The 16,633-nt window shown below is 31.0% G+C and overlaps 1 protein-coding gene across 3 annotated transcripts in view; it reads left to right on the top strand.

Annotated features, from left to right (window-relative positions):
- PPIP5K2 (diphosphoinositol pentakisphosphate kinase 2) overlaps positions 1-16,633 on the top strand; it is a 79,499-nt gene that overhangs the window by 40,564 nt on the left and 22,302 nt on the right. Inside the window, exons 22-28 of one of the 3 annotated variants that reach the window (XM_077139045.1) lie at positions 2,389-2,496; positions 2,588-2,704; positions 8,370-8,534; positions 10,869-11,042; positions 12,314-12,383; positions 13,970-14,089; positions 14,979-15,041. In XM_077139045.1, coding sequence (XP_076995160.1) covers positions 2,389-2,496; positions 2,588-2,704; positions 8,370-8,534; positions 10,869-11,042; positions 12,314-12,383; positions 13,970-14,089; positions 14,979-15,041 — 817 coding nt within the window. The remainder of the gene's footprint in view (positions 1-2,388; positions 2,497-2,587; positions 2,705-8,369; positions 8,535-10,868; positions 11,043-12,313; positions 12,384-13,969; positions 14,090-14,978; positions 15,042-16,633) is intronic. The other 2 variants (XM_077139046.1, XM_077139047.1) reach the window with 2 other exon arrangements.

The raw sequence follows: 16,633 nt of genomic DNA, 5'->3' as shown, positions 1-16,633 counted from the left end.
TATATTGGTATACACACACACATATGCACACACACACATATATACAGAGTGATTATGAAAAAGAACTAAATTATTTTTATTTAAACTACTTTTTAAATAAGGGTAGTGAAAACTATATTGAAGAATTGTTATGTTATCTCTTGATTACATATAAGCTATCATATTACTGGGCCTTGATGAATAATTATTGTTACCCTACAACTATTTCAATGTTCTGTTCTCATCAAATTTTCTAATCCATATGTTTTTCTCTCCTGTTTTGGTTTCTTCTTTGCCCCATTAAGAAAGAGCAAAATGATATACCTTGTATACATAAGTGGATTAGTGGACCTTTAAGAAAAGATAGAGTAAATTAAGGTTATTATGCAAGAGCTTATATATCCATTAGTAATGGTGAAATTGTTTTTGTGGAGGAGAAATGCATTCTTTTACATGGTCCCATTTTTGCCCATCTTTGCACATACTTAAGAGGTAGAAATATAGGAACCGATGGAAGGTCTGTGACTGGATCATAGCAGTGAGTAGTGAAAGTGGCAACAGATAAGGTTGGAGAGCCTGAACCTTGTATGCTGAGGGGACTCAGAGGTCAATGAAAAGTTTTTTGCTGAGAAACAAATGGCTTTGGGTACTTTGTGGAAAATAGATATATGTGAGCAGGTATAAGGAAAACAAAGATATTACAGTGGTCTGAAGTAAGGATGATATAAATCTGCTTCTGGGATAAAAAATAATTATAAATAGTTATTAAAGTGAAAATTAATGTCTATACCAGAATAATGTCCTTTTTCCTAAATTTTAAAAATCAGTTTATTTAAACTGTAATTCAGTATCTAACAGGTATTTTCTTTTTGTGAATTAATAATACATGCGAAACCTTGTTCAGTATTTCCAAGTTGAATTTTTAATTTTTCAACATGGACTGGTAAAACAGTCTCCATAATAGATTGTTTAACAAGTTTGTTAAGGAAATAAGAATACAAACAGAATTTTCAAGAGATATATTTAATAGTTTAAATATCTTAAGTTTAAAAACAAATGACTTTTAAGAACTCTTGTGTATTCATTGTATTCAGAAATATGGTACTAATATTTAATTTTTCTGTTCATTAGGGCAGACTAGCAAATTTATAATTGCAATGGTGAATTGATATTAAATGGTGTTCTTATTAATTTAGTATCCTAAAATATAATACATCTGCTTACCTACTGAAAACTTTTAATATTTATTTTAAAACTTAACATTTACAGTAATTTTCATGTAATAAAACTCAGTAATTCTATTTATGTTTTCCCTTCTCAGTTTTAGGAGAATGCATGTCTTTGTATACATCCCTTGCCCAAACACATGCACATGCAGACATACACACACACAGATACAATTTTACTCTCAAGTTTTGTTTAGGTTGGGAGTAGCTGCTCTCATTGCTTGGCCAGAGCATTTAAAAGTGTGAATACCCATTTGTTGAAAAGAAGCTAAGAATATATATAATTATACAAATTGCATGATACTGAGTTAAGTTTATTCTTCAAAAAACTTACAGAGCAAAAGCCTATAACTTGTGCTTGGGCTTTTGAATATCAAATTGTATTTTTTAAAGCAAGCATATGGTATACTATAGTCCAAAATATTGTGTACTCTTAATGTATATAAAAATTGATGGCTGCTTTTATATATTTGAAAGGAAAGTTATCTGTGAAATTCAAAAGGTCTGGTGACAATTTACTATAGACTTTGTACCTTGAGTTTTATCTCTCCAGATGTAATTTTCTAGTGTGAACCTTGTAGTACATGTTCTCTAAGATCCCTTTCAATTCTGATGCTTTACAATTACATGTTTAAAGACCAATGATTCTCTAAATGAAGGGGGAGGAATAGAGAAGGAGATGGTAAGATCAGTAGAATTTATATACGCCTCTTTTTGCTGATTTTTAAGTATTATTGCAATGTAATGAGAGGTATTTAATGATAGGCATATACTGTGTACATGGACCATATTATGGTTTGGAAACAGTAGTACTACTACTTTTAAAGATACATTTCTGAATATTTGAAGCATGTTATAATTAAGTACTTTGGGACTAAAAAGTTAAAACTGCTCCTTACAACCCAGAATTCAGTAGTATCAAATTTTGAGATTATTATTAGATATTTTTATTAGAGTCACTAGTACTATTGGAAAGAGATTTTAAAAATAATTTCCTTGAACAGGCCTAAATAACTTACTGAAACTTACACATAGTGCTGTTCTCTTGAAAGATTGTACATATGTTAAGTATTCATTTTATTTGTGTGGTATCACTCAGGGTTAGAGAAACTACTGTAATAAAACAAAATAACTTTGGTATAAGGCAATATGAGGAAATACTCACCATATACCTTTTGTTCAGGAATCAAAGGATGAACAGTGGAAACGAGCTATGGATTATTTAAATGTTGTCAATGAACTCAACTACATGACTCAGATTGTTATCATGCTTTATGAGGATCCCAACAAGGTAACAAGAGTTCCTGGCTTATGTTGATCCCCAGAGGTAAATAAATAGCTCAAAGTTCCATATTATTAAAATGTTCCATCATATTTTTTAGGATCTTTCCTCAGAGGAACGCTTTCATGTTGAATTACACTTTAGTCCAGGAGCCAAGGGATGTGAAGAAGATAAAAATTTACCCTCTGGCTATGGATATAGACCAGCTTCCAGAGAGGTAATATAAATTAAATGCTCATGCTTGGTTACTACAGTTCTAGATTTTCAGGAGCTTTTTATATACTCTAAATATCATATGTTTACTATAAATATAATTTTACCTCAACTAATAAATAGGAATGGTTTAAAATTTTTTAAATATGATTTGTGTATGCAGCATCTTTATTTATATTAGAATATACTTATAAAACTTATCTTTTATTTAGTATGTTTTGGATTTTAAGCCCAATGTTTACAATGGAGAACTATAGTTTTTGCTTTGTTTTTGTTGTTTTACTTGAGGACTGTTACATTCTAAACACCTTACTAAGCATGTGGCTTGAAATTATTGCATTTAATCTTTATAGTAATCTTATGAAGTTGTTCTATGCTCCTTTTTAAAACTTTTTAACTGTTATAATACATTTAATAAAAGTTGCTAAATTATAAGAGTATAGTTTAACAAAATATCACAGAATAAATACAATTGTAAAACAACCATCCATCATAGATAGAACATTATCTTTGTTCTAGAATCTTCAATTGTGCCCCTTCCAATTACCATCTTCCTGTCTTCTCCCAAAAGGTGCCTACTATCTTGACTTCTAGCACCATAGATTAATTTTGCATATTTTGAACTTGATTGAATGAAATTGTAAAATATATGCTTTTTCGTTGTTGTTTTTATTTGGGATCTTTGTGGTTGTTGGAGAATGGGTTTGGATTAGTTCATTCATTATGTTTGTGAGATTTATGCTGTCTCCTCATGAAAAATTCCATTAAACTAATATTGAATGGATAATATGTTTATTCTATTTGATAATATATCTATTCTTTTTTGTATGCTGTGTAGTGAGGGTCACATTTCATTTTTTCCCATGTGAATACCCCCTTATTGCAGCACCATTTGTTGAATTTTTTATTGGAGTAGGGGGTGAATGGGCCAGGAATCAAACCTGAGTCTCCCACATGGCAGTCAAGAATTCTACCACTGAACTACTCATGCACTCTACTTTGATAATATTTTTATTTGTTTACAATTTGGAGCTATTAAGGTGAATACTTTTATGAAGATTGTATTCAGATTTTTAGTGTCCATGTATTCACATATGTATACATATCTTTTGGGTATACATCTAGGCCTAATATTGCTAGGTCACAGGATATGCACAAGTTTAACTTTAAAGATACTGCCAAATAGTTTTCCATATCCTTATCAACGCTTGGTATGGTTATTGGTTTTAATTTTAGTCATTTGGGGAGGTATGCAGTGATATCTCATTGTAGTTTAAATCTTATTCTCATAACCAGTGAGGATTAGCACATTCTCATATATTTATTGGCCATTTTGATATGATATTTTGTAAATTGTCAGTTCAAATCTTTTGTGCATTTAATAAAAATTGTTGGTCTATCTTGTTCTTATCAATTTGTAAGAATTCTTTATGAATTCTGGGTTCAATTTCTTTGTCATTGGCTTTAAAATATCTTTTCTACTCTGTAACTTGCCTTGTCATTCTCAGTGATATTTTATTTAATATTTTTATTGAAAAATCCTCACACACGTACAATTCATCCACAGTGTACGATTAATAACTCAAAATATCATCACATAGTTGTGTATTCAAGGCCATGCTCCTTTACAGAATATTTTCATCGCTCCAGAAAAAGAAATAAAAAGGAAAAACATATATCCTATACCCCTTACCTCTCCCTCTCATTGACCATTAGTATTTCAATCTACCCAATTTTTTTTTTTTTTTTACCCCTTATCTCCCTATGATACTATTCCAGCACTTCCGTTTCTAGAATAAACCCAACTTGAATACGAGGTACTGTTCTTTTTTATATATCTTGGGTTTCAGTTTGCTAATATTGTCTTTGGGATTTTTGCATCTATATTCCTGAGTTAGATTGCCCTGTAGATTTCCATTTTTATATGTTTGTCTAGTTCTGGTATGAGGGTTAGGTTGCTCTCAAAATGAGTTGAAAAGTTTCCTTATTTTTGTAGTCTCTTAAAGATTTTGTGTAAGATTGGTGTTTTTTCTTCCTTAAATATTTGTTAAAATTTTTAAATTTCATTTTTTAAAATGACTTGTTAGAAGTCATTTGTCAGGTTAGAAGTGCTGTGTGAAAATATGCCACTGTGATTATAGATTTATCTATTCCTCTTTACAGTTTTGAGAATTTTTGCTTCACATTTTAAGGTTATGTGTATGTACACTTTTAGAATTGTTATATCTTCCTCAGTACATTTATCTCGTTATAAAATGTTCCTATTTATGCTTGGAAAATGCTTTTTTGGCATTCTTTTAATTATATGAACATATTAATTTTAAGTATAAAATTTATAACTTATAACTTCATTATTTGGATCACCTGTGAGTCCATTTCTTTTTCTTTTCTTTTCTCTGTTTTGGATCTCTTCTTATTTTCTTCTCTGTTATTAAAAACTGCAGAGATAGGGCAGGCCACAGTGGCTCAGCAGGTAAGAGTTCTTGCCTGCCATGCCCAAGGACCCGGGTTCGTTTCCTGGTGCCTGCCCATGTAAAAAAAAAAAACAAAAAAAACTGCAGAGATAAATTGAGGCTGCAGTTGATGCTATATTCTTGTAGTAGGACTTACTTTTGCTTCTTTTCTGACAGGGAGCTAGACTAAGGGAGCTAGAAATCCTAGATCATACTAATTCAGTTAGTGGTTGAGATGATCCAAAACAAATCTTCAGTCACTTGAAGGACTGATCTATTTCTGACTTACTTTATTCCTGGGTTGTGGCCTATCAGGCTCTTAGTTAAAAACCCTAGTTCCTCCTGAGCTGGGCTTGAGTTTCAGTTTGTGCTTCTATGTTTTTTATCCATCTTTTGATCTGTCCTCCTGGAACATTAATCCTTTTCCTATTATAAAAAGTCTCCTTTTGACTTTGTAATTTTTTTTACCAAAACAATGCATTTTGCCTTTGTCTGTGTCATCCTATGAAATACTTTTTGTGACTATTTTCTCAGTTATCTCAAGGATGGTACGTAATTGTACCATTCTAGATAATAGGAGATAAGTTAATTCATTACATACAGTGACTTCTAGATTTAACCTTGATGAAATCTCAGTTGTGAAAGGTTGGATGATATATCGTTTTCTACCCTTTTACTTTTAACCTTCCTGGATTTGTATATTTATAATGTGACTCCTTTAAAACACATATACTTAAGTTTTAAAATTTTTGTATGATAATCTTTGTTTTTAATTGAAATTCATGGGTGATATATTTGTTCATATATTGGAATTTATTATATCATCTTAAATCATTTTACTGTTTATGTTCTCATTGTCCTATTTGTTTTATATTTCTTTTTTCTCCTTTCTTGCCTTCTTTTTAGTTAAGTATTTCCCCTTCCTATAGGATAGTTGGTAATTTTTCGTTTTTTTACTTTTATGTTAGAGCTTGTAACATGCCTTCCTGACTTGTTAAAGACTCATATGAATTAATACCTTTATTACTTATTAGGCAGTGTAATCATCTTAGAATATTTTAACCTTTTTACTCCCCATGTTGTCTTTTGTTTTATTGCTTTCATGCATTTTAGTTGTTTATATATCTTAGAAAATGTATTTTAAATACCATACGACATTGTTTATAGTTACTATTCATTTAGATTGGGAATACTAGAATGTTTTAGAATATTGATTGTGTTATAACTGTAGCCTGCTAGAAAAAGAAGTAGATATACTTTTTTTTGGAGTATATTTTTTTGGAGTGTTGGAGCGTGTGTTCTAAATCAGTTTTGACAGATTTACCATTTTTATTGTTCTTTATTTCTTCCTGCAACTCTTTCATCTGGCATCATTTTCCTATCATTTTTTAAATCAATGGATATTGTCTTTTTTGGGTGTATTGTTTGCAATATACAGTTCAGATTTTTCCCCCATATGATTAACTAATCCCAGCACCATTTAATGAAGGATTTGTCTTTTCCCTGTGGTGCAGTACGACTTTTGATATTGAAGGCAAATATTATGCCCTTATATAGGCAGGTTGATTTTTGTACTGTTGGTATCGTTCTGTTTAGTTCCACTGGTCTATTTGTCTTTTTCTTTCTACTAGTGCCATAGTGTTAATTATTGTAGCTTTATAGTAAATGTTGATGTTCCATAGTGGAAGTTCTCCAACTTTATTTGTTCTTCAAGATTACCTTGGATATTCCAGTTCTCTCACATTTCCATATAAATTTTACAATCATCTTGTAATGTTTCAAAGAGAACTTTTGGAAATTTTAATTGGGGATACATTAACTCTGCAGATCAAATTTGGGAGAAATTACGCTTTTATAGTATGGTATTTTCTAGTCCAAACAGTGGGTATATCTTTGAATTTATTGAAGCATTCTTTATATCTTTTTGATAAATCAGTATTTTCTTCATGTCTTTTGCCTTCTTTGTCAGATTCTTTATATATATATATATATAAATATATGGAATATAAATATATATGTTCTTTTTTTTGCACGGACAAGCACCAGGAATCAAACTCAGGTCTCTGGCATGACAGGCAAAATCTCTGCCTGCTGAGCCACCGTGGCCTGCCCAGATTCTTTATATTTTTTGATGCTATCTTGAATGTTTTCTTTAAATTTCATCTTCTATTTACTGCTATGTTGAATTTTAACTCACTTGTGTATAAAAATTTTATAACTGGCAATCTTGGTAAATGCATTCTTTCTAATAATTTATCCACAGATTCATTTGGATTTTCTTGTATATAATCTTACCATCTATAAGTGATGATGCATGTCCTATAAAATGCTGAATCAATTTAGTAATGGTGGGCACTCCTCTTGTCTTTCAGTGTTTTATTATTAATTGTGATGATTACATCAAGACTTTAGATATACCTTATTTGATTAAACAAGTTCCCATTGATTTTTAGTCAAGGCTTTTATATACTTTTGTGTGGTTTCTTTTGGTCAGTATGTTTGTGAAATTGATACATGTAGTTGTGGTTAGTTTGTCCATTCTATTGCTGTATAGTATGCGTTTTATTGCATAACTATATGCAATAAACTCCAATTTTACTGTGGATTGATATTTGTTATAAAATGTTTTTACCTTGTCTGTCTCCTGTTCTGTGCACTGTGAGATTCTTGCAAGCTGAAACTATATCTTACTCACCTGTGTCTTGGCACATATTAGGCACTCAGTAAATAATGGACCTTCAAAAGTTTGTCATTGTTTATGCAATCATCACATTTATTGGAAATATTTGGAATATAGCATATATTCTAAAATATACAGATTCAAGTGCTATTTTATTTGCTTCTTTGGTGACATTCTTATGTAACGAAACTGATCTCTACTCTTTCCTGCTGTCACTTATTATTTAATTATTTAGGTATTTGATTAAATTTAATTAAGCGCTTGTTTTTTTTATGGATTTTTCTTGTTATTTTAATGTTCAATTTCTCCATAGAGTATATATATTTATTGAAGTCACGGACTGTGTCATCTCTCCCACAGTACTCAGCGTAAAACTAGGCTGTTGTAAGTGTTCAATTATTATTAATTCACTTGAGTAAACAAACATTTGTATGTACTTCAAATGACTACACTAATTGGTGGTTGGACTTGTTCATCAAAGGACATTGTTTTTTATCTAAATTTTAAAAGTGTGTTATTGTATTCTTTGCCCGTAGAATGAAGGCAGGAGATCCAAAATTGATAATGATGACGAACCACGTACTTCTAAAAAAGATGAGGTTGATCGAGCTGTGATCTTGTTCAAACCTATGGTATCAGAACCAATTCATATACACAGGAAGTCTCCACTTCCAAGATCTAGGAAAATTGCTACAAATGAAGTAAGTTTATATGTTACAGCATGTTTGTCATAAACTAAGCTAACTATATTTTAATAAAACAGAAAAGAAAATACAGCTTTAATTATGGAGCTTGGGAACTTAACAGAATTTCTAATTGTTGTCACCTTTGTCTATTTTGCAAATAAATTTTAAAACATAGAAACAGCTAGAAAATAGAGATGAACTCTAGTTTAATAACATGAATGGATAGAAATGTTAAAACAAGGCCTTTCTAATAATTTGATAAACTGATCTATTTTATTTGTGACCTCAGGCTATTCTTTATGATCTTTTTAAATGGCTCATTTAATGGATGAAGAGTAATTTTTGCTTAAATGTAGAGAAGAATTGCTGGAGCAAAACTTCAGCAACAACTAATAATTGACACTGTAAATTAAGACGGAAGTCTAAATTGTTAGTCTGATTGCAATAATCAGTATAGGAATTTGAAAATTTGGTGATACAGTTGAAAAAATTAATCTTTATTAATATTTATGGTTAAATAGGTTAGACTAATTCTTATGGTCACTAATAGAATGACACTTAAATAAGAAATAAAATAGTATTTAAAAAGAAAGTTAAGCAATTGAAATGAACTTCTTAAGTAAATTTTTAACATCCAAACAAACTTTTTTTTATCTTAAATAACTTTTAGTTATCTGTATTCTCTATAGGATGATCCTCCATTGAGGCCAGTGCTTGTAAATTTTCTAAATGCTTTGGTAAAAGTATAAAGCAAAAACTTAACTTTAAGATAGAGCCATCAATTTTTAATTGTTATTTAAATATGCTGATTCTGAAGAGTTAGGTATAACAATCTAGCATTTGGTAGATAAGAATATATAAACATCAAAAAAGAATTGTGCTCATTTTTGTAGCTCCAAATTACGCAAGCATAAGTGCTTTATTTTAATCTCAAATTTCAAATGTATCCATGCTATAATTTAACATTGCAATTATATATGGGAAAAAATTCAAAAATAAAATAGATTGCTATAACTTTATATTGGGAATTATATACTAGTTAGGGTTCTCTTGAATGGATATTTTAAGTTAAATATAAAAGATGCTGCTTAACAGCTGTATAACTTCAGATTACTTGTTTTTATAGCTTAATTTTTAATTGAGACGTCTGCATTTATATTCAGTTATCGTTAATTTCAGAAAATGTAAAAAGACATGTTAATATAACCTAATTTACCCTTATGTGAGAGCAGTGATTTGCTGTGTTGTTGAACAAAGCAGTCTGCATTTCATCAAATTGTTCAGAATTGCTCCTTTTAAACCTTCTCCTCTGCTTTCCAAAAAGCCTATGACACTAATACAGCAAATGTATTGGTGACACTGATGCAGCAGATGTATTGGTGAGTCTTCATTTTGTAGCTCTTCTATATTTGCTAAATCATGAACAAAATCACTGTCCTTGTTAAATTTTAAAATACAGAACACATTGATAAACCTATTCCTCTTAAGTAGTTAAATAGTTGCTTCCAAGAGATCGTTTCTGTGCCATGCCAAACTTTTACTTCCATAATGTAAATTATTCAAGTAAGACTTTGAAGACTTTTTCCAGTGCCACCATCTCCATGGGCATCAGAAGTTTGCACTTCCCAAAGACACACAGAGAAAAAGACTATTCTCTTCATTTTGTGCAAGTAGATTTTCAGTGCCCTGTCTGAAACCTGAGCATGCAGACAGTAAAATGAGAATGTTTGCTGCATGTTTTGCCTTTTGAATGCCACAAATAATTTTGGGGGGTGGGTAATCAAGAAAGTTTGAAAATATAAACAAGTGCAGTTTGAATCCATCTTGTGTTCTGATTTTTTTTCCCTTAATATTTGAAAGACATTTTCCTTTCTAAGATTTATACATTGAAATCTTTAATACTTTGCACAGTTCCTTAGTGCTTTGATTTAAAAAGTTCTTGCAATACAGCACAAAACCTCTTGAATATTGAAAATTAAGCAGAATATTTTTAGACTTAAAACAACTACTAATGTAGAATAGAAAATTGTTAAAAATTTTTCCAGTTTAAAGAGGGAGAGAACTATTAGGCAATGTAAATATCTTGTACAGTATAAGGTAAAAAGATTTCTTTTATAATTGTTATCACATACAAATAAATTTATAAGTTGTTCCTATCATATTCTCAATTACTAAAATATTTGGCTCCCAAATTAGTGTTTAATAGTTTTAGAAACATTATAAGCAAATGCAAACTGTATTTTTTTTTCTTTCTGATCATTTGGCTCTGTTGTATCTAACTTTGCATGCTCTGCTTTTTTTTTTTCTTTTTCTTTTTTTTTTTCTTTTTGCCCCCTTTCTCACTTCCAGGAAGAGAGCCCCCTGAGTATGTCTAGCCCAGAGGGTACTGGTACCTGGCTGCATTATACCAGTGGTGTGGGTACTGGGCGTCGAAGACGCAGATCAGGGGAACAAATCACTTCTTCCCCTGTCTCCCCCAAATCATTGGCTTTCACATCCAGTATTTTTGGCTCATGGCAACAGGTTTTTAAACTTTACTTCATTAAACATTTTTCCTCCCTGCATTCAGAGCAACAAACAGCTGTATTTGAGGACATCTAATCCCTTATATTTTACATCAGCGGAAATTCTTCTGTTTTTTAATTATTTAAAATTGCTTGTGATATCTGACAATATTTGAGAGGAAGAAACGGCGTGTATTGCATGCGTTTAGCATTTTTTTTACTGGGAGGGTTTTATATATCCAGGATTTAAAATTAATCATTTTTATACTCCTGGAATTTCAACTTGATAAAAATCTTTTTTTAAGTAAAGAAAATTTATTCTTTGGTTTAGTTGTCCTTTAAAGCTTTCAAAACAAAATTATTTAATTTGATGGTAGGAAAATTTAATAACTCCCCCTTCCCCTCCCCTAATAATTGAAAAATTAGATTCCATTTGGAATTTGCTGAGAATTTAAACATTTTTTAAAGCATCAGAATTTCAGTGGATGGGTGTTCATTAACAGAATAAATCTAATACTGATCACTGTCTCCCTCACTGTTCTCTAAAAGTATCTAATTTAAGGGATACAGTACATTATATCTTCCTTTGTGCTGTGCAATATTTTAATGCTCTCGTTAAAATAAAGGGAGTGAATGTATATGTGCCCATCAACAATTTGAGTCAAAATAAAATGATTTCAGGACTTTCTGTGTTAACATTTGTAAACTTAAAATACTATGGTTTTTATTACAATGGAAGGTCCGTTATTACACATGACTTTTCCAAGAATTTCAGCAATTTCCTTTTGGAAATGTAATGTGTTTGATTATAGAAAAAGGGATTATGGTATCCATTAAGGCTGTGAATATTTAAAGGTTACTCTGATAAAGCCCATGCATGGATCAGTAATTGTATGGTGATCTCAACAGTCTCTGTCTGTCTTTTCTTTTGTTTGTGGTTGTTTTTCTCCCCTTCAAATACAGGAGCTGTTTAAGAGTGGGCATTTGACTTACTTTTAAGAGAGAGTAAAATTATATCCGTCTGTTAATTGTTTCTTTTCATCTGTCTTGTTTCATACATGATGTTTCATTCTGAATGCCTGCTTTGCACCACTTCATTGCAAGGACCTCATATGAAATGACTCCCTTCAGAAGGGGATTTTGCATGATCTTTCATGTTTTATGTATTTCTACTAATATTTATCATACAGCTTATTAACCTTTGTCTGTCTGGAACAGGTTGCATATGAACTGTGGATTTTTATATTTATTATACTGTTTTATCTCATTTATGTTGCTTTCCTTTTGCAGGTTGTATCTGAAAATGCTAATTACCTAAGAACACCAAGAACTTTTGTGGAACAGAAACAGAATCCTGTAGGTATGTGGTCTAATGGAAATTTTAGTCCTAGTCTTTTTTTTCTCCCTATTGTGAACAGAGTAGTGAAAACATGACCAAATGCTATGCTTCAGTTTTTATTTAATGTATACTATTTCAGGAATATTGAGTTGTGCAACTCAAAATATACAATAATGTTTCAATAAAATGAATAAAAAACAGTGCTTGACTTTTTGTTTTGTAGCCCTTTTAAAATGCCACAGTGTAAATCACTCAGATAAAGTCCATTTGCCAATGCTGGTTTTTAGCCTTGTAATCTATAAATTAAAATCCCAGATCCTATTACGTTTTAATTTAAGACGGAAACTTCATTTTCCCATTTGATAAAGATGTGAAGTTGCTATTACATGCAAAAAGGAACCTTCTACTTTCTATTCCTTTTTTTTTTTAAACTTAAATGAAGAGTGTTTCAGGCCTGTTATCTGAATATTAATTTTCCTTTTGAGCAGCTCTTAAGGAAAACTAAATCAAAACTAATACACAGTGAGAATGGTACTCTTTATAAAGCTATAGAACGTGATTGACTCTTTGCTAACACTCAAGCAAAGCAACATAGAAAAAGACTTTCCTAACTCATTTGGTTTTAAGCTTATGGTTGATATACTGTAACAGGTAATAGCATATTATTTTTTTGTAAATAGCTGTCTACAAAGATTTAATTAAAACAAATAGATTTCATTGTAAGTTTAAACTATAGATGTACTGTGTTCTATATGCTAAGTATATGAATTGACTTTTGATGCCTACATACTTGAAGATCTTTCTTAAGTTAATTATATATAGTTTATGTTGATCGCTTTTAATATTCCCATAGTATCTTACAAGAAATTTGCATATTCCCCCTTAATTGATGTATCATAATGTACTTGATAAATTTTGCCCACTGGTGGAAGTTTGGCTTGGGTGTAAAGACTTTTGCTACAAATTAAACATCACTTTTTAATGGCTATATTTTATTGTGTTTTAATAATTATTAAGCTCTTAAGTCATTTGTTAAGTATTAGAAATTTAGAGTGATTTAGGACTGGATGATCTAGAAGGAATTGTTTTTACCTAGTCTTCTCACAGTGAGCCAGCTTTATTTGCTTCATTTCATAAAAATGAAATATTGATATTCTTAATTCAGTCCATCAGAAAAGATTTTTCATTCGTAGACATACCTTTAAAAATACTGACTTAATGTGACTTAATTTGTAGTAGGAGCATAATTTTTTCCTTTTTTACAAGATCTTCTCTTGCAAATTGATTGACAAAATTCCATTCCCTGCTAGATTAGCTTTTATGATAGTGTTGTTAATGTTTTTAGATGTATATGTCTAATTATTTTCCTCAAAGATAAAATTTTGTCCAGTATTAAATTCCCTCATTTGTACATATGATGGTAGTTAGAAGCATTGTATTAAAATTGATATCACTAGGCCATTACAAGCATATTGTGAACCTGTTCAAGGTACTCCCAAAGGCTGCCTTATATATGGTAAGAGCCATGTTAATTGCATGCTGCATGAATTCCCAATGTGAATGGAAGAACACCCGTTGTTGTATGTATTTTCTCTAACTTCCATCAGGGTCTCACTGTGCGGGACTGTTTAGCACCTCCGTGCTTGGGGGTTCTTCAAGTGCACCTAACCTACAGGATTATGCTCGTACTCATCGTAAAAAGCTGACCTCTTCTGGCTGCATAGATGGTATGTGCACACATGCACACACAGATTCATACCTACATCCATGCACACACCCATGAGCATACAGTATTTCTCAAAGGCAAGCCTAAAGCCACTGACTGATTCAAGTGGAATCTAGCATCTCTTTGCCTGAATGTTATCTGTGCTCTCTGTTATCCACTTCTTGGATCCATGTTTCATCAGTTAATTGTAGTTAGACTTAAAATATTTGTACCTTGAGTAGTTTCTTGAAATGTAAAATTTAAAGCTGTATGATGTGGATTGTTTTAGATAGTTGATAAGCCATACTATAATTTTTTTAAACTTTTGTTAAAAATTTTTTTTAACTTTTTGTTTATCGTCAACTCTTATACTTACTAACTTTGATCCAGGGAAAATAAATGGAATCGAATGTTTATAAGCAGAAGAAAATATCTTGGTCATATATTTATAAACATAAGCATAAGGTGAGACTGTTTTAGGATCACTAATTGAAGGAGATCCTCTCATTGTTAATATACCTTATATTTTAATATTCAGAATGTATTTTGAGGCATATGGAGGCTTCTTTTTTGTTGATAGGAGTGTTGATTAGCCCTTTCAGGCTCAGCTTTATTTAAAGCTTTTTATTATAGATTCTACAAATTTACTTCAGTCAGTACAACATGGATTTACCAAAATTGCCCACTCATCCTGCTTTCCTTTCTTTTGTGTATTCATTAAGCAGTTTGCCTCTATCATCAAGCCAGTTTACTTCTTTTAACCAGTATTTGGCTTATTACCTTCTCTCATTGTTCTTCTGCATGTCACCTAACTCTAACTTCCTCATATATTTGTTTTTCCCCTCTTTTTTTAAGTGTCCCTCTTTTGGTAGCTGTTATGAATTTCAGGTACCTGTTTTTCTCTTTCTCAGACGCCACACGTGGTTCTGCTGTTAAAAGGTTTTCTATCTCATTTGCTCGACACCCAACCAATGGTACGTTTTGCTTTTATTTTAAAAGATACTCCCCTGCTTCATTCCTTTTTATTTTTCTTTTATTTCAAAATGTGGGGTATACAGTATCATTCACTTCTCTGTCCTTAATTTCAATCAACATACAATTCCAAATTATTATTTCCCCAAAATATTGATACTGTCTATTCCCTTTTTCAGCTATAAGGTACACTAAAATGTAATATGACTCATCATACTTTTAAATTACCACAATGATGATGAGCTTTAATACTAAATTAATCCCTGAAAATTTCTTCTGATTTCTCAAGTAATCAGCCTATACAAAGTTTTAAAACTCCATAATAGTATTCTTTAATTTGTTCTTAATTCTCAATAACAATGTTTTTTTCCTAAATTGTTTTCTGGTCGCATGGTTATTTTTGAGAATTTTAACAAAAATACAGAACCACCCACATCAAAGAGCCCAATGAGATGTCTCTGAAAATTTCTTGGGAAACAGGAGATGCAGATTTTACTGTATAATATCGTTTATCACTGGCTCTTTATCTAAAGCAAACCTTGACGTACTTAGGAACATTCTGAAAATTTCACTTAGTATTCACTTTGTCCTGGTGTGGTGATACAGTTTACTGTTGTCAAGCAACCAATTCTTTTTTATATTGCTACCTTTTGTTAAAATTTGGAAGACTCCAGATAAGAAGAAGACTAAGTTAAAAATATAGAGACCCTAATCATTTAAATTAAGTTTTTGAGTCTGAACAGGAAAATATTTTCTGAATATTATTTACAAACTGCATTGGTGTGCTGTCCATCTGTTTAGAGTTTGATCTTATGGAGAGAGAGGGTGTTTTTATTGATCGCTTTTGAATAATCCAGGATCAAAGAATTAAGAAGAAAACATAGAGGGTTTTGCTTTTATTTGGAATGAAGGTATATTTATCCCAGGAATTTTTTCTTTTTAGCTGCAAATAAGGCTTTTACAAGCTTTTATGAAGCTACAGAATTTGGACACAAGTTTATGGTCATCTTTCCCCCTTCTGGATCGTTTACTTTCACACCTAAATTACAGTGCATTACCACTTCTTGAAGGTGGTGTAAGAAGAGCTCATCTTCAACAAGTAAAAATTTAGCCTTAAAGATTAATGTGCCGTGACTCCATCATAGCTGTTTAAATGCTACTTTTTTGAAGAAAACGGTCCTTATTTGATACAGCTGCAGCTTCTAAAGGAAACACACTTGCATCTCTTGGAAGAAAAATATAAGTTATGAGAAAACTAGAAGTCACAAAATTCTAAGAAGAAGCATTGCAGGTTTAAGGCTTTTTTTTTTTTTTCTTAATACAGACTGCTCATGTGTTTGTATCCAGTATTGCAAGTTTTATCCAGGAGAAATCATGTTCAACTGAAGTTTAAAATATGTGCATTCTTTTATTAAATTTAACAAAATTGAATAATTTTATATTCTTTCTGTTTAGACTTTTTAAAAGAAAATGTGGCTTATCCATACTCTGTGCAGATTTAATCCATGTAAAATGCGTTCTTTTCAACTCTAGAAATACTTCTTTTGGGTTTTCAAGATTCAAAAGTTTCATTTTTTTTCTAAATGCTGTGTTG

Source organism: Tamandua tetradactyla, chromosome 21 (genome assembly GCF_023851605.1).
Source record: "Tamandua tetradactyla isolate mTamTet1 chromosome 21, mTamTet1.pri, whole genome shotgun sequence".
Taxonomy (NCBI): Eukaryota; Metazoa; Chordata; class Mammalia; order Pilosa; family Myrmecophagidae; genus Tamandua; species Tamandua tetradactyla.
Note: the sequence above shows the minus strand (reverse complement) of the source record. Positions and strands in the feature narration are given on the sequence as shown.